The following is a 25327-nucleotide window of genomic DNA, read 5'->3' on the forward strand; positions in this document are numbered from 1 at the left end:
AAGCTGTGCGAGTTTAAAAGCTTTAATAAAACCACTACTATAGGAGCAAACAACGGTATTAAATCAACAACGTCGCAAATAAATAATAACTTACGTTCGAGAACCTATTTGCGGTTAAAAGTGTTGCGGAGGCCAACATTAATGGGAAAATTATACCATCCGGACACTATGAATGGAATTACACGTAAAACGATTGTAATACGCCTTAATATGCGGTATTGTAAATCTCTCTAACAATACGATTACAGCGCTATTAATACTTATCTATTTAATTAAGAATTTTCTTTTTACTTTTTATATGAAAAACGATCGAAACATTTAAAGGAAAATGTTGTCACGCTTCGTTACACATAAAATCGTCGGTTATTTAATGGCTGTCTCTGACCATTAACTGCCATGTCAATTAGAACATAATATTATACGTTGGTAGGTTGTATGGTTGGAATAACTTGCCAGGTTTGATATAAGTATACATCCACCGTGGACGGGTAGGTGGGTTTAAAAAGCTTGCCGTCGACACGGGTAATAGTTGTTAATGAATCTAATTTACAACCGATAAATAACGGGTCGTTACAAACCGCGGTAGACCGAACGGTTTATTAATTAGCTACGATGGAAATGACCATCGTTGTATTAAAACAAGCTTGTAAATGCAACGATAAACTAAAATAATTTAATTAAAATTAACAGCTCATCAAGAAAAAAGATGGAATATTCATAGTTATATAAATACAAGAAGAAATAATGATAAACTGTTCATCTACAATATCAAATATTTCCTAACTCTGTATGAGCATTAAGTAACTTTAAGTCTGCATTGCAAAAAGTGAACCAGAAATAACAAAGAGAAGGCAGAAAGATTTGCCAATCATTGCCAATCGGCAATCATGGCGAAGATCAGAGATGAGACGAACCAATCCAAATAGAAGAATAAACTTGACGTTACGTAAAAACGTGATAATAGAGGTAAAGAGAGCATAAAGCCTAAGAAAGCTTCACGATATTCATAACTAGAGAACTATTGGTAAATATACCAAGAAAATCAATAACTAAGCTGACAAACATAATAAATGTTGCCTTCAGATTGTGATATATCCCTAAACTTGGGAAGGAAGCAGAAGTTATTGTGAAGAAAGTCTTCCTACAATCTCCTTAAATGTACTCAGACACCTTAAAATCATATATTTCGGATACTTCAGATACTACAAAGGAAGATGTGGATCTAAAGCCGTGTGTCCACTAGCAAGTCACTTGCGGAAGAACTTCTGCAAGTATTTGCTGAAGTGTTTCCACTCAAACCGAAACTTACGGAAGTCTGCTTCCAGAAGTAGTTTGTAGAAGTTATTACGACGAACTTGCTGCAAGAAATTGCAGACGTGTTTCCACACAATGTGAGTACAGCTTGTAGTAGTTTGCTTTTTTTACGAATGACAGTATAAAAATGTCTTGTGGCAAAATAAGATTGGCAGCTGCCATCGCAGCATATTTAATTAAAAAGAAGCAAATTAAAAAAAAAACAAAAAGAAGTGTTTGGGTGAAAAATTGGGTTGATTTAAGTTTCTAAAATACATTACTTGAAGAATTGCGGACCGAAGACTCCGAAAAATTTCCTGAAAATGTCTAATGATGATTTTGAATACATTTTATCTTTAATTCAAACAAGTATTCAAAAGCAGGATACTAAAATGAGATTGGCTATACCTCCCAAAGACCGGCTTTTAGTTACTCTTCGATTTTTGGCAACAGGTAAGAAAAAAAAACAAGAAAAACGATTATATATCCGTATTTTCTTATTCTTACCAAATTATCCTCAGTTTCTTTGGGTACATGAGATGACGTCATGTATTTCATGTCATTATAAAACTCCCACTTGCTAACATCTACATCATCAGCACTTTGGCCACTTCTTTTTTCTTTTCTTTGTTTACTTCTTGACCAAACTGCGTTCGGAGGTTGTGCAATTTGCTTTTGACCTCTTCTTCGGGTGCGTCTATATCATTGGCTATTGCCTTTAAAGCATTTTGTTTTTTAATTTTATTCTTATAGTCTTTTGAGGACGTGTCCCATAATTCAGGATAACTTTCTTGTTTTTCAATTACCAAATGTGTTTTTTCACTACTCCAAACGAATTTATTTTTGTCCATTTTTATAAATTTTGAAAAGAACTCAAAAAAAAAACACAAAACAAAACTGAAAACAGAAGAGAACACCACAAACCGTTTACTCACGTATACCCGACTTCTTCTGCAAGTCTTCAAAACACTTGTAGTTCACAGCAAGTCGTTCAAGTTACTTCCAGCAAGCAACAAACACGTGTTTCCACATAATTGCTGCTAATTACTTCTGGAAGTCGACTTCTAATACGTGTTTACACGACAAAACCTTCTGGAAGTCGCTTCTGGAAGCAACTTCCGCAAGAAAACTTGGTAGTGGACACACGGCTTAAAAGATATCAAAGCTAGAATGCAACAAACGCAGAGGCTAACTCCTAGATTACACTCCTTCATCTTTTTAATATACTCCTCCTCTTTCTTGCAAATATGGCGTATTGTTGCAAGTTCTCCCGTAGAAGTGTTTTGCTACAAACGTTGGAACAATGGTAGAATTAGCAAAGGATGACGTTGTAATCACAGGATTTCTTTTGCCATAGCGACCAACTTCCTACGATTGAACATTATTTCTTGCAGTATTATTACGATTTGGCCTGGGTCAATCTTGTTAACGATGAAATAATGAATCGTTAATTTCAATCTACATTATATATAAAAAAACGATACCATTATAAACAAGGCATGTTATATCGTATAATGTTAGATAACCGGAACCATTTTTTGGCGTTTAATTTAGTGCTTTGATCGGTTTGCGTTGAACGGCCTCCGCCATGCCGTTGTCTATTCTATCTACGTAGATATAGTGAAAACGTGCGTGTAATTTATAAAATGTTATCCGTGTTTAAGAAGCGATGGTGGAGACCTGAACCGGAGAGCTCCCGTGGCGTAATTATTTTTAAAAATCATCAATCATTTCGAGCTGACTCCGGGCCGGCGTTATTTAAAACGCGATTACCCACTTTAATAGGTCCGAAACGCCGCCTTAACTGTTCCGTTTAGATTTCGTTGGTTTCGTTCGGTTTTTAGAAAGTTCTGAATTTCTTGGAACATTTCGCAATTTTATTTTTTTTTATTGTTTAGGTCCCCTATTTGAGGGGGGCTTTGTATTTCACTTAATATGGATTTGATAAATCTAATTAGAAATAAATTAAAAACTTAACATTTTTTATGTTGAATAGAAATGTTTAAATCAATATCAATCAAATCTTCGGAGAATTTAATTATTCATAGAATGTCAATTTAGATTTGTATTAATTAAGAACCTTCTCCACGTTCAATTTAGAAAAATTAAAATCACATCATCGCTTTTTTTTTTTCGTATCGTACTTTTGTACGACGTCCGTCTATTGTGGACCATTCACGTGCCAGTTAAGCGAACAAGAATAGAGAGCACGGCAACTATAAAGGCATGGTCTTAATTAATCCCCATTACGTAGTATAAACAATAATAGGAATTGGAATTTCGAAATTTGCCTATATAATGCACAAGATCGGTTTCATTGTTCGCTATCAAATTTACCGTTCCATTAATAATAATTAAATTTATTTTATCGTATCTTACTTAGATTGCATATCAAGTATCGATTTTAATATAATATGAATAAAAGTACAGTAAAACATTTCTACGTCTAGTGTTAGTTCTAGTTTTAGTTTAATCATCAAAACTAACACTAGACTTAAAACTAGAAACATTCACGTTTAGCCGTACGCCTCTTAAGACGGCTAAACCCGAAGTGCTAGATCTAGTGTTGGTTCTAGTTTTGAACTATTATTATTATTATTATTGCTGCCGGGCTGAGGAGGGCGGCCCCTTTCGTTACCGCGACCTATAAGATCTATTGTAACTTTAGCCCTCCAAAGGTTTAGGGCAAATGTAGGTCCTTAATGAACCTTAGTATTGTCCTGAGGTCTTGAACCTTTATGTCGGTAGGTAACAGGGGAGTTTTACCGAAGACGTTGTGCCTTAGACGTCCTCTGGCGACGCAATTGCACAGTATGTGTTCAGCAGTTTCTGACTCGTCGTTGCATAGTCGACAAGTTTGATCCTCAGCTTGTCCAATGTGGAAGAGGTGGTATTTTAGGGGCACATGGCCGGTTAGGTAGCCTGAGAGCGTTCTTAGATCCCCTTTGCTGAGGCATAAAACCTCTTTGGTTTTGTTTTGCGACGGAGTTATCATACTCTTCGCTTGTCTGTGACCTGGAAGTTCTTTCCAGCGTAAGGCTATCTTTGAAGCCTCCCAGTTGTTGATTATTTGTTTTAGGTGGCTTTTTTGTAGTCCACATCCAGGTTGGGGTCCAATGAAGGGCGTGTTTGCTGCCTCTTTGGCCAGCTTGTCGGCCTTCTCATTGCCCTCAATGTTGCTGTGACCTGGAACCCACCATAGGGTAACATCATTGCCCCTAGCGAGTTCTCTCAGGTTGTTGGTGCACTCTCTGATCAGTGCGGAGCCACACGTGTAGGCCTGAATTGCCTTTAAGGCGGCCCGACTGTCTGTGAAAATGTTTATGGATGCACCTTTTTGTCCCTTCTGTAGGTTCAAAGCGGTGCAGAAGTTTATAGCAAGAACTTCTGCTTGGAAAATTGTTAAGTCCGAGCTGAGTGGCAATTTGATGTGGCTATTTGGTCCACTGATGCCCATGCCTACTCCAGATCTTACTGTCTTTGAAGCATCGGTGTACCAAGCTAGGGCTCCTCTTTTTAGTTGAGGCCCTCCTTTCGCCCAATCATCCCTGCTACTAAATATGACCTTATACGGTCGGTTGAAATTGTATTCCGTCGGTATAAGGTCCGTTTTAATTTCAATCAGGTGATTTAGACATGGGTCTTTGAGGATCTCGAGGTGTCCTCTGAGATTACCCTGCATCAACTTGAGTGAAGAAACTGTTTTCAGTGATAAGGCACTTAAGGTTGCCTCCTTTTGTATATATATGTGGAGCGGTGTGAGACCGAGTAGGGCTTCCAAAGCAGCCGTCGGACAGGATCTCATTGCACCCGTTATGTTAAGACATGCTAACCGCTGGATTTGTGCCAGCTGTTGTTGAGCTGTCTTATGTTTTGTTTTTGGCCACCAAACCAATGAGGCGTAGGCGACCATGGGTCTGATTATTGCTACGTAGGCCCAATGAGCCATTCGTGGTTTGAGACCCCAGTTCCTTCCTAGGAGCCTGCGGCAGTTCTGGTTTGCCATGATGGCCTTTTTCCTCACCTTATCTAAGTGTGAGTTCCAGTTTAGTTTACTGTCAAGTATTACCCCTAGGTATTTAGTTTCTGTTTTGAGGTTAATAGTTCTACTTTCAATGGAGGGTGCTTTTATTTGCAGCTTCCTTCTCCGAGTGAAAGGGACTATTTCGATTTTATTAGGATTGATGCTGAGCCCATTGCTTCTGCACCAAGTACTGGGGAGTAGTAGGGCTTTCTGCATTAGCTGAGTTATGATTGAATCATATTTACCTCGGATTGTGATTACCAGGTCATCAGCATACCCTTGTATCTTAAATCCGTTTTTAGTTAGGGTGTTCATCAAGTCATCAACTACCAGGCACCATAATAGAGGTGATAGCACTCCCCCTTGGGGACATCCTCTTAGCGCCTTTATAGACTGGCTGTGATCTGCCGACTTTTCAACATGGCTATACACCACTTGATTGTCGACGGATGTATGTCTTTTACGTTTAAAGCCTTCTCTATGGATTCATATGAGGTGTTATCAAACGCACCCTCTATATCTATGAAAGCACAAAGGGCTATCTCTTTGGTTGCAATTGCCTCCTCTAAGGTGCTAGTCAAAGCATGGAGAGCGGTAATTGTTGATTTTGCTTTCTGGTAAGCATGTTGGCTAGGGTGGAGTAGATTTGTGAGAAGCACTCCATTCCTTAGGTATTGATCGATTACCTTTTCCATCCCTTTGAGGAGAAATGAAGTTAGGCTAATTGGTCTGTACGCCTTGGGGTCCGCGTTTGAACGCCTACCACCTTTAGGTATGAAGACCACCTTTACTTTCCTCCATAGAGTGGGTATATATAGTTTTGCACTAACACTATTACTAGAATTAACACTAGACCTAGAACTAGAAAGTTAAGTCTGAAGACGCACGGCTAAACCCGATTATTTCTAGTTCTAGGTCTAGTGTTAGTTCTAGTTTTAGTTCAATAACAATATACAATCCAGCGTTATCTAGTGCTTACTAGCGCTACCTAACACTATCACTAGAACTAACACTCGACCTAGAACTAGAATCATTTGGGTTTAGTCATACGTCTCAAAAGACGGTTAAACCTGAACGTTTCTAGTTTCTAGTTCTAGTTCTTGGTTTAATATTGATTCTAGTTATAGTGCTAGTGTTAGTTCTAGTTTTATTTCAATGAAAAAGTATGCAACAATCTAATACTGAATAATAACTAAAACTAGAACTAGAAAGTTTCGGGTTATATCGAAGTTTTGCTGTATTTTTGTGTCGAATAAAAAAAAACTAAAAAGAGATTCAAACATTCTCATTAGGTGATCGAACGAGAATCGTTTGAACGATTTGTCTACGTTGAGGTGGTCCCGCTCGTTAAGTACGTACTTCTTTTCTAATAGTCGTTTAATTAAGCGCCGTTTCGAAGAGAAATAAATCGGCTCTCATTAAAGTTTTTCGATCGTACAAACGTTCGTTGGATGAGATGTCTTGTCGTCGTTAGGAGTGGATCGGATTTTCGGTTTGTTTCATCGTCACCCGCTGCGATTACATAATACCATTCGAAAGATGGACAAGTGATTCAGGACCGTAATAAAAATTGAAGGCACGATAAAAATGTTTACAATAGAGAAGCGAACGCAAATCAAAAATTGAATGAACTCGAATCAAATAGTTGTTGTAAGAAAAAAGATAAAAATGTAGAAGCTGAATTATTGTGATTGGACGCCTGAATAATACGTAACCGCCTAGCATAGAGATTATTTTATCGCTACGTCTTACCAAAACATATTTCCACTCCATTAAGCATAGATTACGAAGCACTCCCTGGCTATCAACACCTCTTAAGTCAAAAAATGCATTGACACGGCGTCGATAGTGTAAGTTATATGCATTTTGCCGACTGTCAGGCATTAATATGCGTCCAAGATCGGCTTAATAAGACAACTTCCGTGGGCCGAACGTCTGTTTGTTATAACATAATAACGCATTGTAATCTATGCGATTCCACGGGCGTAATAAATCCAATTTTATATAACGGTGGCGGTAGCGGCGCCGTGCGTGGACGATGACAGATTATGCAAATAGAACGATAATTATGGCACAGTTAACCTTTATCCTGTTCGCCGTGCGTGTAGACGCGGAGATTTATAAATCTTCGCTACAACTAGGCTCGCGTTGTTTGAGTCACCGGGAATTCCTGGAATTTCCCGAGCTATGCGTTTCTGGCGACTTAAGAAAGTTACCGCGCGAGAGTGCAAACCGTTCGGTAACAGGTCGCCGGCCGTCGTCGTAGTGAATAGCAGCATCACTTTTACCTATATTCACGACTCTCAACCCGTATCGCATTGCTCAATCGATTCGTTGAGACAATAACTTTTTCCACATGAGATATTACGAGTGCCGAATTGGAACAATACGGTCGTGAGTTAGTTATCTGGATCGGAAAGAAAGTGGACATCACCGACAAAAACTGTTGTTATATAAAACCACTGACGTTCCAATCTTAATAAATCATATCACGACCGAATTATATTCCAACAAGCAACTTTTGAAAGGATACAATTTAGGTAAAAAGTTACAACTACTAATTTCAAAATCAATTTATTATTATTGTTGTTATGTTGCATAATTGTATCAAATATTGTAATGTCCACATGTATGCGGATGACACTCAATTGTGTTATGGTTTTCCATTTAATGATTATGAAAGTGCTGTTAATAAAATTAATTGTGATCTTCAGAGACTGTCAGCAAAATGTGCTGTTCTTTTGTTTGGAAATGAGAAACACGTTCAGCAACTACCATCACTGGTTAAAGTGTTGACAATAATGTGATTCCTATATCACTACACAAGAGGAATTTGGGTCTCATTATTGATAATACATTTCGATATTGGCAGCATATTTCAAGACTTATAGGTTTGTGTTTTCTAAACTTGAAGGTTTTTTATCCTTTTAGGAATGTTTTCAGCATCAAGCTTAAGACAATTTTAGGTGAAAGCACTGTGCTCCAGTCTTCGGTCCTTATCTAGACGTTGCTGACGTGTCTAGGATGCAGCGTGTGCAAAATGCTTGTATGCGGTACATTTTTGGCATAAGAAAATATGACCATATAACTTATAAATTGAAGGATCTTGGATGGCTTAATATGAGGTGTCGTATTAAAATGCTAACTTTATCATAACATGATCGTTGGTCGCAATCCGCCTTACTTATCTAGAAAGATTTATTTTATAGGTGACTTGCATAGTGTTAACATCAGAAATAGAAATGTTATAAATCCTCCTAAGCATAATACCACCCTTTTTGAGCGATCATTTATCTACAGTGTATATTCTCTATGCAACTCTATCCCAGATTATATAAAAGTAAGGCGTGGCCGTGCGTTTAAGTGTTTGCTGTTTAATTACCTTTTCAACATGCAGTGATTTTAACACTCAGGAACATCCTGGAAGGTTATTAAATTTATGTTATCTTGTTTAATAGCATTAGGTTTAAATTTTGATTCTTTAAGATCGATAATTTAGGGATAATACGGAATCTTAGCTTCAAGTTTTTTTTAGTCAGTTTCCGGCCTGTTTTGATAGCTTTTTTTTAATTTAAGGTTGGTAGTGGAAGAACAGTAATGGTCTTTTGGCACATGGCACTGAATCCGCGACCTTATGATTCTTCAACATTTATTATTATTATTTTTCTTTTGTTTTTTTTAAATTTAATTAGCATTAATACAGTTTTTGTATACAGGTGTCTCAGCGAGACCGGTCATTAGACGTTTCTGGGGTTCTGGCGAAAATAAAAATTTGAGAATTCAGACTTAAGTATTATCAATTACGATCTCTTCGTTTAAAATATTTTCAGATTTCTTGCACTTCTGGTTATTCCGGAAGTCGCCACCAACTTTATTTTTTTAAATGGAACACCCTGTATATTTTTACATACTTGGATTTGTCTGTTTTCAAGGTTTATAAATAACTTTACTTTTTGCAATTTGATTCGGTCGTTCTCGAGTTATTCGAATTTTTCTAGAAAAATCTGCTCCAGCAGACATTTGTTCAAAAAATCAGAAAACACTCCATTTTTGGGATATCAATTTAGGATTGAGAACATGCTTAAGCAACATGATGGAGTATGTTTTGGTGCCGAGAACTGCGGTCTAGAACGTTTGATCACTTTACTATGGCACGTTAACTTTTCAAAATTTGGAAGTACCATAACTTAATTTTTTTAAATGGCACCCCCCATATTTTATTTTTTAGTCGTCTTCGGTGTCTCATTTTACATCTTTTATATTCCATATGTCCTATGCCTAACATTAATAGTTTGAGAAATAATTAGGGTTTTTTGAAAAATGCTCACATATCATATGGATATTAACCTAGTGTGCCATGGAAAACAAATGTTTAATGACTTATATCTCAAAAATTGAGTGTTCTATGAGCAAATTTTTCTAGAAAAATTCGAATAACTCGAGAATTGCTGGTTCAAATTGCAAAAAGTAAAGTTATTTATAAACCTTCCAAACAGACAAATCCAAATATGTAAAAATATACAGGGTGTTCCATTTAAAAAAATAAAGTAGGTGGCGGAAGTGCTAGAAATCTGAAAATATTTTAGATGAAGAGAACGTAATTGATAATACTTAAGTCTGCATTCTCAAATTTTTTGTTTGCCCAGAACCCCAGAAACGTCTAATGACCGGTATATGTATTGTTGAATAATAAACTATTATTATTGTTCAAAAAACTATCGCTAATTTATATATATGATTACATACAAAGTACATGATTACATTGTAAGTGATTAAGATTTTAAGATTTATCTTGATTTTATTAATTGGAGGATGTCTGAATGTAAATAGCGTCATTAATATTAAAAGAACTGTATTTATCTCAGATTTATGTCATTCTATGAGAAGACTTAAAGATCACAAAATTATTACGAGGTTTATTCGAGCATGAAGAACAATTAAAAACGGATATCATTAACCCTTTCATACCTACTGATTTTACAAAGAAGTAATTTTTATATCTTATCATAAACTAGAATCTTTAAGCTCCAATTTAAAGTATAAATCACTTCTTGACTCTCAAAAATAAAGCTGGAATGATTTTTTGAAAATTGTTATTTTCTTTTTATCTATAAAAAAAAATCCTGGTTACATGACAACTATCTATAACTCAATCATTTAAACCTTAATGTTAATAGACTTGCGCTCTCCTATTACAATTTGCAATAAATCCTCTCATCTAATTTTATGATCCTCGATGGTACGTAGAATGACTCAGTCATCATGCGCCACATTACGCCGTATCTCGTTGTCTCCGGGTTTTACGAGCCATTTTCTAAACTCCAAGATTGCGCCTATCGACATTCCATAGGACGCTAAGCGATCCTCGACGACTCGCCCTCATATAATAGCATCACCTATCAACGGTGGGTGTACAATAACCGTCATCGGCGTACCGTACGGGGACAAGAGACATTGCATTTTCGCACTCAATAAATTCAAAGAGAAAGATCGAAAATTGGCGAAAGAAAGCTTAAGACGAAGACCGAAATAAAGAGGTTTTTGTAGTTTGGTTCGCGAAAAATATTCGCTTATTGTTCGTCGCGCTCATTGTAGAAGAACGAGCCATCGATGACGGGCATACATGTATACACACACAAACGCACGGTCATTGTACCATGTATGTATATGTGTATGGTGTGTGTGGTATCCTTTATTGCAGACCGCGCTCACAATGAGGATGGTCGATTGAGTTAATTTTGAGTCTTTGTTCTAGGAGGAAGGCTGCCTTTGGCCTGATGTATATCCTTTATAGAGGCGCCGAAGAGACTTTCGCGTTACGTAAGGTGGCGCAACTTGCCGACGATTATAATCGGATGCAATGGAGTCGTTTGTTCGATTTGTTCTCGGTGTCAGGTCGTATGTCAGCTTCGGGAGAGAATCGAACATAGAAAAATACGTTCAAAATGGCGATTCTAATTGTTGCACGTCTAATCAACGACGTTTTACATTGCGCAAAACACTATTTAACGCACACCAGAACAAATAATATGTCAGACACATCGGAGTAACATTTTAAAGAAAAAATTGATTACTAAATACATAATTGCAATAATTACAATTTACTGTCTTTCAATGTCTTGAAATGTCTTTCAGAAATTATATCTTATTTAAGCTTTGACCCAAATTGTGTGACTTTTACTTTTGACTATTTTATTTGATTAAAATTATTTTGATTTAGTTGGTAATTTTAAAAGTAATTTAAAATATAAAAAAAATCACCTTAGGAATGATTGACAGAATAAAATTATTACAGCGTTAGATTTTGCAGTTATAGCCAGTGAAGCGTGGCACATCGCAGAGCACTTGCCCAATCGGTTCTATTCATATTCCAACTGCCTATTAAGTAACTTAAATATGAATAATGGGCCCGGTATCCGATATATCATTTCGGTAACGCAGTCAATCAGTGTGTGGATTTGGGTAGGTCAAAGGTCGACTTGTCGACCAGTTGTTAGTTTATTGTAAGTAGTCGATGTAAAAATGTCTTAAGATGATATTACACATCGATAGATCGATTTCGAATCGGGTTTACATCTGTATTATTTTTTATGAACCGTCTTCTTTAAAAAGTTACGATGTTGTTCGATGGCTATACTTTAACTTTTATAAGTGGTGCGGTAAAATGAAACGGTGTAATAACGCGTAGTTGGGTGACATAACTTCCGGATTATTTACGGCGGTATTTCCCTGAATTTAAAGTCTGTAAGTGCGTCCCACGCGGGGTTTCTTACTGCCGCGGAAGAGAAGTGTCTACATATCACTGCGGTAATAATGGAAGCAAACGTTAAGCCAGGAGGTTAGTTGCAAGTAAAGTCGTTTAAAACGATGGGTGTGCTCTGGTGGTAAGCACAGGTTGCCATGTGGAGGCGTTGGGTGGACTGACAAGACGATTCAGTTAACTTTCTGTCAGGCTTATATTTTACCCTACCTTACTTTACTACTACTGTTTTCTTGAGTATTTTCCACTCGCAGTTTAATTGACTTCGAATAAACCAACGTGATGAGATTTCCTCATAACATAATTTCAACGAAACAAAATGATGATGTAAATTTTAATTAATAATTTTTGATATAAATATGAAAACAAACAATTTAGTGTGGGTATCTCACCGCCTGTTCGGTTACGTAATTTTGTTCGGGCGACTCGTTGGCTTAAGTAATTACTACACTGGCCTGTACTATACCGATATTTATGAAACGGACCATACTCATTTCTGGGAAAATCGCAAAAGCGGTACGTCCACACAATAACAATCGTTCTCTCTACCGGTCGGGTCGGACGGCGGCATCGAGACCGATTTTTGCAGACCTGGCAGCGGCACTTTGGCACCACACGACCAAGGATTTCAAGGCACTTCGGCGCAACCATAAACGGACGCTCAGCCCATTTGCATCTCACATTGTGCGCCGGTACCGGCCGAGATAATGGGATATATGTAGTTTTGCGGCCGCAATAAATGTCACCGATGTAAGGAAATAGAAATAGTCTAAGGACGAAAAGTTTGATGTCTTTTCATGTCCACTATCTTTCAATGTCCACAGTGAAACAAACAAAATTATTTATTAATTCAAAATATTTTTATACATTAAAATGAAGCAATAATAGGAGTTGATTGTACAATGGGCGATTCCTAGTAATACGCTACTAGTCACGCCGATTTGTGTAGAAACTTTATTTTCTCGAGATCGTTTCAGAGAGCTTTTCGTTCTCACTGCCGTGCAATGGAGAAATGACAATAATTGTTTAGATACGACACCGTTACCCAACGACTCACCTACAATCTCCATTGGTTCTTAACACCTAGTAGAAATTACTCTTGTGTCAATGGGGCGACATTGCGATATATCTTGTGTAGTAAGTACTCTGTAGCACGAAATGCGAAAGTAATATTTAACATTACTTCAATACTTTTTTCTTCTCTTAAAACAAACTATAACTATCTCTACAAATCTTTATGCGTACTATAAATGTAGGAAAAGTTAATTAGGTGTAACCAAAAAATATTAATACTCATCAATTTGTTTAATCTAGATCTTCCCATACTGCATGGTACGAATCTTTTTTCTTCACGAGCACATTTTAGATCATTGTTTGAAAATTTTTCTTGTGCAGAAGAAAAGGAGCAGGGAAATAAAAAAGTTCCACTAAACTTCACAATTTGCACGAATACATATTCTCATTAAACCAAGGTCGTTTGTAACCGAGACGCTACATCGTTTTCATATCCACGTAAAGCTACTCAATTTTTCAAAAATAAAAACAATTAAAAACGGTTTATAGAACAATCGCTGAGACAGGTCTAAGGATTTAAATTTTTTTCAATGTTTTGGAATAGATTTTAATTTTTTTCCGCCATTTTTAGCTAGTTATGACGTCATCGCTATTTTTTTCAAATAGCAATCCCCCATTTTTATTACGGAATATGAAAGAGGATTTTTTTCTGAATTTAGTACAGCCAAAATTAATATTAGTTGCATAAGAAAATTTTCGAGAAAAATTGCTTTAAAGTTTCATGATTTTCCATTCATTTGAGGTAGAAAAATAGCAGTACCCATGCGTAACCATGGCAACCAATTGTTTTAGATATTTTATTAAGGCCCAGTTTTACCACCTTTTGATAAATTTAACCGATAGCTAATTACCATGGTTACAGCGGTTTTAAGCGCTCTCATTGGCTAAGGCTCGTTACTACCATCTTCTGGTTAAGCTATCTAAGGGATTATTACCACGGATAGGGCTATTTTACACGCTCTGGTTGGCTAGCAGATGGGTTTATCTATAAGATAAATTTAACTAAAAGAAGGCAGTAATTGGAAGAGCGCCAATTTATCTATCGGATAAATTTATCAAGAGGTGGTAAAAGTGGGCCTGAGACAATGATTAATTTTTGATATCTGAAGCAATTGGTTGCCATGGTTACGCATAGCTACTGCTATTATGCTATCTTAAATGAATGGAATATCATGAAACTTTAACATAATCTTTCTCGAAAATTTTCTTATGTAACCAATATTAATATTGACTGTACTAGATTTTAGTTACTTTTGGGAAACCTGTATATCACATTAATACCATATCCAGACGAAATGATATAAAAATTGATATGGGAAACAATTCTTATTTTGAACAGCACATTCTGACTTATTTTTCTGTCTAATTCTTTCTTGTGATAAGAATCTCAACCTAACCCAACTACAAATCTTGGGTTCGAGTCGGGCTCATCCTATCAAGGTGTCTCTCCATTGTCAAAGTGTCACTCTCGTCCATCTCACCACGTCTAGATCTTTCATTATGTTTACATTTCGTGCTCTCTCTCGGTTATTGAGTCTCGATTGTCTAAAATTTAGTGTTTGTGTTTTGACGATAGTGAAAGCAGAACAGAAAGGTGTAAACTGGACAAGCTCACTCTTATTAGAGCACTTTGTGACATGTTCGTTGAAAATTCGCTAAATCAAAGACCTGTAACGAATAAGTTGTTATAGATGAGAGCCATTTTTGTTCTTATTAGAACATTTCTAAGTAAAAAAACCCCATTCAATAGGAGAGAGTTGAAATAATTTGATGTGAGTTAACACGTTCCAAAGTGTATTCTGTCTAATTCTTTCTTGTGATAAGAATCTCAACCTAACCCAACTAGAAATCTTGGGTTCGAGTCGGGCTCATCCTATCAAGGTGTCTCTCCATTGCCAAAGTGTCACTCTCGTCCATCTCACCACATCTAGATCTTTCATTATGTTTACATTTCGTGCTCTCTCTCGGTTATTGAGTCTCGATTATCTAAAATTTAGTGTTTATGTTTTGACCATAGTGAAAGCAGAACAGAAAGGTGTAAACTGGACAAGCTCGCTCATATTAGAGCACTTTGTGCCATGTTCGTTGAAAATTCGCTAAATCAAAGACCTGTAACGAATAAGTTGTTATAGATGAGAGCCATTTTTGTTCTTATTAGAACATTTCTAAGTAAAAAAAACCCATTCAATTGGAGAGAGTTGAAATAATTTGATGTGATACGGTGGATTTGAAAAGAGTTAACACGTTCCAAAGTGTACAAAACGTAACAATTTAATGGCGTAGGGGCACGTGTTAAACCGCTGGTAATTACAGATCTCTTCGTCCGTGTCATTAAGCGACAACTACCGTCCTGGTTTTGCTGCGGTCCACCGACCGTCGTCCAATCAACCGCGTACCACCTCGAGCTTTCAATTAATTAAACGTTTCTCTTCCCTCGTGGCTCGCGGGCCACGTAACACCCGAGTCACGAATCTACATATTAAACTAATTGGTATCTTTAATCAAATTATACGCCTATATCTTCCACGGGGAAGAGATAACGTTCGGTTCGGTTACCAAATTATAAATTACAGATCCTGAGACCTTGATTTCTACTATATTTAGAGATATACTACTGGGAATATTGGATGATGAAAATTTTCCGGATACGACCTCTTGTTGGTGTGTTCGGCGCCGTGAACGTATAGGTATATGTGTGTGTTGTGTTTTAATTAAAAACTGGTTCAGTTGTTGGCGGTTGTGTACTCGGCCATGTGCTGTACGGTATATCCGCGATCAGATCTTTATCGAAAAGTGGTACTAATTTATCGTTCAGAAATGATTAGTGATGTTGGGTTAGACAATTTGGACCATGGTGTGGCGATAACGGACTTGGAAATTATTAGGACAAATTAATAAATTGAGAAATTTTGCTAACTATAATTTTAAGTAGTATTTTTGTAACTAGTAAATAAGCATTTAATTTGTACGTAATTACAGTAATAACACGTTAATCGCTATCTTAGTATTTATCTTTAAATCTAATAATCTCGTCAAGTTGCTTACATACGAATGAATTGCTTATAAACCCGAGACCTCTTTAACACTTTTAAAATAACTGTCATCCAATTAACACATTGCTTTTCCGTCTGAAATAAAATTGTCGATTAAATAAGTTTTCGCGAATCAATATCTCGTTAAGGAAAGATGGTGGTAAAAAAAGTTAAACAGCTTAATAATTGCGCTAAAATCGGTTACGAAATTCTTCAGTAAGTACGCAATTAGGAATTTAACGGCTTAACGTTTATCACTACCACATAAGAACGTAACACGTATGCACGAGCCATAAAGGTAATCTCGATTGCTCGATAGCGTTTGACGGGTTCGGAGTTTGCCGTTTCGAGACTCTATCCGCTTGTAAAACTGCAACGAACCGTTACGGTACTAATAATAATAGCCAGTTTAGTGGTCATAAATAGCCATTATACCGTTTTATTGGCAGCATTTGTGGGCGGCGGGCGCTAGCGAAGATTTCAGGGTGCACCTGAAACCTGAAATTATCGGTCTACTTAGGATTAGTTGGGGCCGCGAAACGGTTGCGTTCAATCGAGCAGTAACGTTACAGATTTGCTTCGGTAATAGCAGGAGTCCCGCGGCGCGAATCGTTTTAAAAATAACCAAACGGTAATTAGCGAGTTGCGTAAAGCCACTGACGCGGTCAAATTTATGGTTATTTTGCAATGAGCGGGAGAACGAACGCCGAGTTGTTACCGGTTAGATACGCCCGCATCAACAACCAAGGAACAAGTTGCAACTCTCCCAACATACGAGCCTTGGATAGATAAGACTATAACTGCGAAAGATTGACTGGTCGACGGAATTGACTCTGAGCCGGTTATTATTATTAATTGGTTTGAGAGACTTTTTCGTGACCAGCTCTAAAACGATTTCCGCCGCTTTCAACGAACGACGCGGTTGATTGAAATGTTGTTGGTTAATTTTCGGCTGCCAAACGGTTAATAGGGTGATTGGTTTACTGATTACTATACATATTATTATAACACCTTGAGTCACGAAAATTACTGTGATTATTGAATAATTAAAATTTCACGACATGCTATATCCTTGTAAACAATTTATGGACATATTGAGACATTAAAACCAAAATTAAAAAGTCGAAATAAGTATGAATTACTTCATCGTTAGTAAAGTCACTGTAAATAAGCTGTGAGAAAACTTCTTGCGACATGTATTTTGACTAAAACTTAGCAATAAATCAAATAACTTTATTTAAGAAGTGTAAAACACAAATCAAGTTAATGCTCTCTTTTGGTCACTTAGAAAAGGTATTTGGCGTGAATTGTACATAGGTCTAATTCGTTCGATTTTCTCTCACAAGGCACTTTTTCCTTGTAATCTAGAACATAATCTTGTTCGTCCTTTCGTCTTTCCTAAGTGCTGTTATGTTGGTAGGTTTGTTTTCACCTAATGATTAATTAAAATCATAGATTCTGGCAACATAGCAACTTTAGTAGATGTGTTTATAGCCGAAAAAGGAAAAATTTTGCAGCAAAATAGACCCCGATACAGCAAGAAACAGTTTTTGGAAAATCATCATAATGTGTGATGTTTTGCCCATAGCCAAATCTCCACCTTGCTTATAGAACACTAACACTGTTTTCAGAACTCTAGATATCATTGGCAGAAGACTACTTATCACAAGTAATATGCTGGATACTGCTGATAGCAAACAAGATACTGTCAGGGGAAGACCAATTCTTCCTTATAGAAGATCAACAGTACTAATTGAAGACTAGATTATAGAAGACTAGTTATCGGTACTATTTGACACTACGGTACTGTGAAAAGATTACGTATAGAAGCGATTTTTATTCTTAAATATCAGAATGGATCATAGATTTTCAACAATCTTTTTATTTGCAATGCTAGTACAGTTTGCAAATCGAAGGTGTCAAGTGATATCAATGCAGTTCATATTAAAAGGATCATATAAAAATTGAACCCAAAAGCTTATCCCGTATTTTATGGACAGATGAGACCAAGATTTTCCTTAAGAATGGAATCAATACTCAAAATGAATGTAATCAACATAAAGTCTACACGCAATCATCAAAAAGGTCTTAATGACATGAAGCCATTTGGAGCTGTTTTACAACAAATTTCATCATTCCTCCAAACTTTTTCGAGGATATACAGAATGGAGAGGTAATATATGTTACTGTTACATAATTGTTACTGGCGAACGATAGCTATAAATGTTAAAGAATTATGCAATTCTATAGTTGCAAAACAAGCACGAAGGAATTGAAAACATTATTTTTATCCAAACGGAGCACTCCCGCACATTTACTACCTTATTAAAGAATAGTTAACTAAGCCTTTAAGACATTCATTAATTTTACAAATTCCTAGCTTTATATTAACCTTATACTTTGTTTAAATTAATTATAAACAAACTTAACTATCCAGATTATATAAATTTGACACGAAAACATATAGATACACAAATGTACCTATATTTTTCATATTCAATTACCCATTTCAATTCATTCATGTAAGAAAACATTTAAATGAGCGTAAAATATTACTCCTAATGAATTTCATTGATTTGTACTTAAAGATTGATGTGCGAGTGTACTACGAAGTGTGTTAGTTGGAAATAAACAAATTTTGTTGTGTGTTACCCAATTAGTTTAGATATAATTAATGGTGCGTTTTCAATTTCGAATGTCCTTAACGCAAAATCGGTTCCGCAACTTTCGAGACATTTACATTAATGTTTGAAATATCAAATTTCGCACGTGGTGACAAGAACGACCAATAAACGCGTGTCCTACATTCTATTTATGCAAGCCGTAGTTTTCACTCGATAACGCCTTTTTATTCGTCACTTTTACAAGTCTTGTTACACCGCTCAATAAAGATACAGGTCTGGACTAAGAAGACGTTTATAAGCCGCCCTTTTATACTTTATAAATCGATTATATTTAAAGGTTTTCGTAAATATATTTAGTGGCGTTTTAAATAATTTTATTTTAGTTTAAATTAAATACGGTACTGTTTGGTATCTTTCTACGTTGTACAAAGGCTATCGTTCCGGATTATATGAACATATCACCGGGTGATAGTTTCGCTTGAAGCCGTATCATAAAATCACGTAGGCGTTTACTCTCGGCAGCCCAAACAACCTGCTGCCTTCACAATTGATCCCGAAGCTATCCGAGGCTGGTGACCTCAGCAAGTCTACGATCGGTAAATCTTCCTCGATTATTACGGCGTTTCGAAAGTCTTGTCGTAAATCAAAGACTTTCCTAGACGATGATCTAGAGCGGGAGTGATCCTACGATCACCTCTCGTCAGCGGGTCGTGCATCGAGTGACCCGCTTCTGGAATGTATTATACAAGACAGGTAGATAGATGGATTAAATATTGGTATACGTAACCATCTCTTACTTATAACGTATAAAATGGATATCTTTAATTTAACAGATCCTTTCTGCTCTAACGATCGTTTTCTTCACTTAAATGAGTTATGGCTTCTTGGGTTATTTCTTTAAATCGTTCGAATTCCGATAAGGTCGCTTCCTTCGATAAATATGAAGCCATTACGTGCGATATCGCGATATATCATGTAGTCGGAGACTATATTTCATTTGGGTGCGCTTTATTAAACGGGGGTCCTTTACGTGTATTCTCAATGTAAAAATAAAGGAACTATTAATTGGTTAACTCACACAGGTTCTTCCTGTTGTTCGCCGCCTTTTTCTCTCTGCCCCTCTTGCGATAAATGCCCCTGGTTCGCCTTGGACGGGACGTTGTTGTCCAATTTTACCTAGACAACTAGATTTATCGGCCGCGAGACTACACGAAACCATTAAGGGTAAGCGGATAGCGCGAGGTTAACCGGATGCTCTCAGATTCGTGAGCGAAATTACCTTGTGCTAAAATAATTGCAATTACAATTTACTTGAATCAGTATCAAATTATTATCAGATATTTTATTTTATTAATAGAAAACTTAATTGAAATTCTTTTATTATCTCGGATTCTAATGAATTCTTTTTTTATTCAATTGACTTTGAGGTGATTAGTGTGGTTTCCAGCAACTCCATTCTTCGATCTGGTTTGGATAGAAACAAGCGACGTCTCGTTGAGACAGTTGAATAGCGTAACAACCTCTGCCGCCGCCGCAGCCACCGTCGCCGTCCATTGGCATTATTATTGAGCAAGAGTCCTGCGGCTCAAGCCGAGCAAGGCTAACTTCCAAACGTTTTCTGGGCGCTTTCAGCAGACACAAGTGGAGCGAAGGCGGCTTCGCCTGCCGATATAGTCACGATGGTATATTGTTTTTTCATAGCCCATTTGACATATTTCAACATCTAATATCCATAATAATTAGTTTAATATTTTAATTTTTTGAGTTGATTATGTTTTTAGTTTTGCTAATCAAGTTGTTTTGGTTGCAAAATTTCTATGTATAAATTTACATAGTGTACATATCTGCACAAATATGACCTGTCAATCCGAAGTCATACGTTCGACCGTAAATGTGACACTCATTTGATTGCATTATTCAAAACGGGTAGTAATTTATGCTACCCGTTTCCATATTGGGAAACGGGAGTATTTTATCTCTAATTCAGACATGAAAGGGACCGGCCGTCGTCCGCGCCAGCCTCGCACAGGTCTTTGATATTTAACTAAGCGGTCACCGTCCCTATTTGTTTCAACAAACAACGTTTCAACGCTGACCTATTGGCTTGTCCATTGTTTACATTGTTCTTATTACGCCACATACAAATACGTATTATACCGGCGAGCAGAACCTGGACCATGCAGGTGCAATATCCACGTATATTTTATTTTAAACACGTACCTTTATTGCGCTTATCTAATTTACGACGAGAAAAGAACGTTGTTTATATGAACTTTTAAATTATTACTATCCGGGTAATTACCATTCATTTAAATAATATCCAAAACAATCAAAATAAACTATTCATTTTCATTAGAATCACATTTTATCTCTAGGTTAATACCATTCTCTTTATGTATATATTGTAATGCATAACACTATATAATCTGTCAACTGTCATTGTAGATTAACTCTAAAATTAAGTATTAAGAGTAGAAGTTTCATTAAGTTATGATTCGTTTCTTGTAACATAGTTTGTTGATTTCTTAATGATATTTTAGTTGTAATAGAAGTCATTAGATGGCGCTAATCAAAGTTATGCGATTTTTATAATATTTATAATTTCCACAAAATCTAGTTCTATATGTTTAATTTTGTATATATGTATTAGTTATAGGTGCTCTTCGCCAGAAGTCCACTTCTACTGAGTGTAACGGGTCCTCTAATTGTTTGGTTATTTACCAAGTTTTCCATCCATACAACACTAAAGAGATGAAAATGGTGGTATATAACCAACACAACCCAAGGATGGAAGTTTATTGTTTATCGTTGAGAATCAGTTCTTCTTTTTTCACCGCCTACGCATAGATACAGTGTTCTGTTCGCGACCAACTCCAGTGTGGCAGCTTTTCCTACTGCCTATTTTATGAATCGGTGTTATCAATTTTTCTGTCCAACTCTCCAGAATATTTTCGCCATTCACAAAGTCTTGAAAGATGATTTCCAGCCTTTCCAGCACTGAGTTTCATTGCTTTCTACATTTATTTCTCCTGGATTAGGTTGGGTCCTCCTCTTCTATACGTCACTGGTGATTATATTAGGAATGGGGTCTTTGTTCTGTCAATTCCTTTTCTTGTTCTTCCCATAGCAATTACTTATACCTATAAGTCCACAACCCTCAAAAGTAATTATGTATCTAGTTCTTTATATTTTTGTATCATCCATATTTTGTCTTTATCACTCTTTTATATTAAGGCAGTTCTGGTGGATATTCGACTTTGTTCTTTGGTGTATCTTGATTTAACCACTTCTGATATACTAATCATTAATTGACATTAGCTAATTTCACAAATATGGCAAAATTAATAAATTTTGACATTAACCCTTCAAAATATATAATGTCTTGATAACAAATAAAAATTATTAGTTTTACTAAAACCTTATTTCGAAAAATGCGGCAAATATTATTTTTTGGGTCAAAAATATTTAATCGCAGAGTAAGTACCATATAAGTCGGTTTGAGCTTTGACATTATTAAATGTAATAAAAGTATATAAAATGTTACGCTTTCATCGGGTTTGCGTTAATCACGGATACCATAAAACGTAATCAAAACCCCCAATCTAGGTCCATTCAGCCATCAGGTCGGGCGTATTTACACGGTGTAAGCTTTCATAATGGCCCGTTTACAGTGTGCCGCGGCAGATTACGCAAAAACGTTAGGCCCCATTGTGGCCGGCCGTGCGCACTGTGTGCTCGGCACGCACTTGCCTCTGACTTAATTTATTTGATGATTGTGCGCGCGAGCGCTGATAGCGATCTCGTTATTCGGTTAAATTTGAATGTAAAAAGGCCCGACCGCCGCCGCTGGTGCCTGAAACCGTTTAGTACGTGTAAATGAATATTAAGAGACGCAATTTTTTAACAGTGATTCAAAGGTACCGAATTTTTTGGTTTTCCATTTAGTCACACGATGTGATGATGTGTTATATTTTCTTGATGAGTAATATTAACGATCTTTTTTATTGATTGAAGGGAATAGCAAAAATTTTAAGATGTTCTAAGATGGCTGCTAGCAGTGACGTTGTTCTTGATAGAGGAAATAACACAACGTGTACTGTTAATTTACACGGTGCTACTGTTGTTTCTTGGAAGGTGAATAATCAAGAACAGATATTCGTCAGCAAAAAAGCTATATTCGATGGGAAGAAAGCAATAAGGGGAGGAATACCGTTCGTTTTTCCCCATTTTGGACCATGGGATATCGGACCACAGCATGGTTTCGCTCGCATCATGACATGGACTTTGCAAAAACCCCCTGAGTGTTTATCGAATGGTGATGTTGAAGCTGTTTTTTCACTACTTGATAATGACTTTACCAAAAAAATGTGGAACTTCCCGTTTCGCCTAACATATCGTTTGACATTGCATGAAAAGGAGCTACATTTTAATGTAGGAGTATGCAACCTAAGTGGTGATGCAAGCATGTGTTTTACCATGCTTTTGCACACCTACTTCCATGTTCCCGATGTTGAACAAGTCAAAATAATGGGTTTGCAAGGTTGTACATATGTTGATAAAGCAAAGGATGGGGCAATTTCTCAAGAAAATCGCGATGTGGTGACAATTTGCCAATATACCGATAGAATCTACCAGAATACTCCACAAGAACATCTCGTTGCTAACGTGATGTCGGGATGTACGATGCGCATCCAGAAACAAAATTTACCAGATACTGTCGTTTGGAATCCTTGGGCTGAAGGTGCAAAGAAAATGGCTGATTTTGGAGATGATGAGTATCCTAATATGGTGTGTGTTGAAGCTGGACATGTTTCTACGGAGGTTACTCTGCCTCCAAACGTTACCTTTGATGCTGGCCAAATTTTACAAGTGATGTAATTTTTAATATACATATTGTTTTTGACTAAAATTTAATAAAGCAAAGAATTAAATTATGTCGTCATGTTATGATTTTTCACATTAAAAGAATTTCACGATATCAATAAGCTTTTTGGCAGACTTTATAATATTTGAGTTACAATCTAAAGATCGATAAGGAAGATTGTGGAAACATAATGATAAACATGATTTGTTTGTATTTGGAAGATTGCTTCAATGTTGATTGTAAATCAATAATAGATAGAAATAAATGGCAGAGAAAAATCTATGTTCTGGACCCAAAATGAAAATTCAGGCAATAAATTGTCTTTTCATTTCATCTTTTCATTTATAAAGATAAGAAGTAGTGCTTGAAATTTATTGATACGCCTATATATCCGTTAACTAGTAGATCTGGTTTTGTACCACATCCATAAATCTTTTTACCATCTTCATCTCCCACAAAAAAATAAACCAGATGAAAAAGGTTCAAAACAATACCGCTTTTATTTGATCCCCATCTTCCCAGTATTCCATGACCTATACTAATTTACATAAAATGTTCCCATAGTCCTTCCTGAAAACTATAACTTCCCATCCCATAGATATCCTTTTTTCCGTTACCAAACCCTTTCAAAACAATAACTCTAGCATCTAGTCCCATAAATTGTAGCAAGATATTTTTTTTCTTAGTTGATAAGGATAAAACGGCACATCGTAAACCGATTTATTCACTTAATTGACCATTTTTAATCGCCTCGTAATCGTCGTACAGGCCAGAAGAGGACGTGCCGAGAGGTTTTAGAAGCACAACTTGGAACCGGCTAACCAAGAAAGAGACTTGCTTCGGCGCGCGGCGGCGTTCTTGCCGGTTCGGGACCTCTAATTTATTACCGTGTTCGAAGTGCCCCCTACAAATCACATTGTTGCTCGCGTGCTCGCTATCTACCGACCTCTTTAATGGAATAATTGTTTCGGAGCTCGAATTGGTCACACTGCAGTATACCACTATGTAAGATTATTGTGCAATGCCGCCTTAACATTAACAGTCTCTACTCTCGGAACTGTCTCTACACTTTATCCTTAAATGCATTAAGTTAACTCGTAAACAACAGTTTAACTTTATTAATTTAATTTTACGAAAAACACGAAAAGAATCTAAAATTGAAAGAATTAATTTATTTAGATTGAAAAATTGATTTCAAAGAGACAAAGAGCATAGGTCATTTATAATAAATGCGCATGTGTCGCAATATACAACCGGTAAGAATCAGATTGTAAGGTGATGTATGGGCGTCTTAACGCGGCGATAAAACGTTTTCGTCCGAAGAGAAAACGGAATATTAGGGCTATTAAGGAAAGATTATTATTACCCGTGAAAACTCGGAAATTGTTTTAAATTGAATCTTAAATCGAGAGTATTAAAGAAGTTTTTACAAATTAAATCGTTTTAAATGACTTTCGTTTTGTAATCTTGACGTAGACATTATACAAAGAAGAAGTAATATCGGGTATTAGCGGTATTACAGAATGATATTTTAGAATTTCAACAACCGGAGATAGTTCATCTCGAATCATCGGGGTAATTAAAGAGCCATTAGAATGAGAAAATCTAAATCTGATGTCTATTCATTCATTTGAATTGATGGATACAATTTGTAGA

General features: G+C 36.4%; 1 protein-coding gene across 5 annotated transcripts in view; it reads left to right on the forward strand.

Moving 5' to 3' along the window:
• The window catches only part of LOC111424852 (uncharacterized), a 59096-nt gene extending 35355 nt beyond the window's left edge, over positions 1–23741 (forward strand). For 2 of the 5 annotated variants that reach the window (XM_071196643.1, XM_071196642.1), the window contains exon 9: positions 22822–23741. In XM_071196643.1, coding sequence (XP_071052744.1) covers positions 22852–23685 — 834 coding nt within the window. In that variant the 5' untranslated portion in view covers positions 22822–22851 and the 3' untranslated portion in view covers positions 23686–23741. Of the gene's footprint in view, positions 1–11072; positions 11537–22153; positions 22284–22600; positions 22725–22821 lie in introns of those variants that run through there. The other 3 variants (XM_023058546.2, XM_071196644.1, XR_011640620.1) reach the window with 3 other exon arrangements.
• Positions 23742–25327: the final 1586 nt, after the last annotated feature.

The sequence above is a fragment of the Onthophagus taurus genome, chromosome 6 (genome assembly GCF_036711975.1).
Source record: "Onthophagus taurus isolate NC chromosome 6, IU_Otau_3.0, whole genome shotgun sequence".
Lineage (NCBI taxonomy): Eukaryota > Metazoa > Arthropoda > Insecta > Coleoptera > Scarabaeidae > Onthophagus > Onthophagus taurus.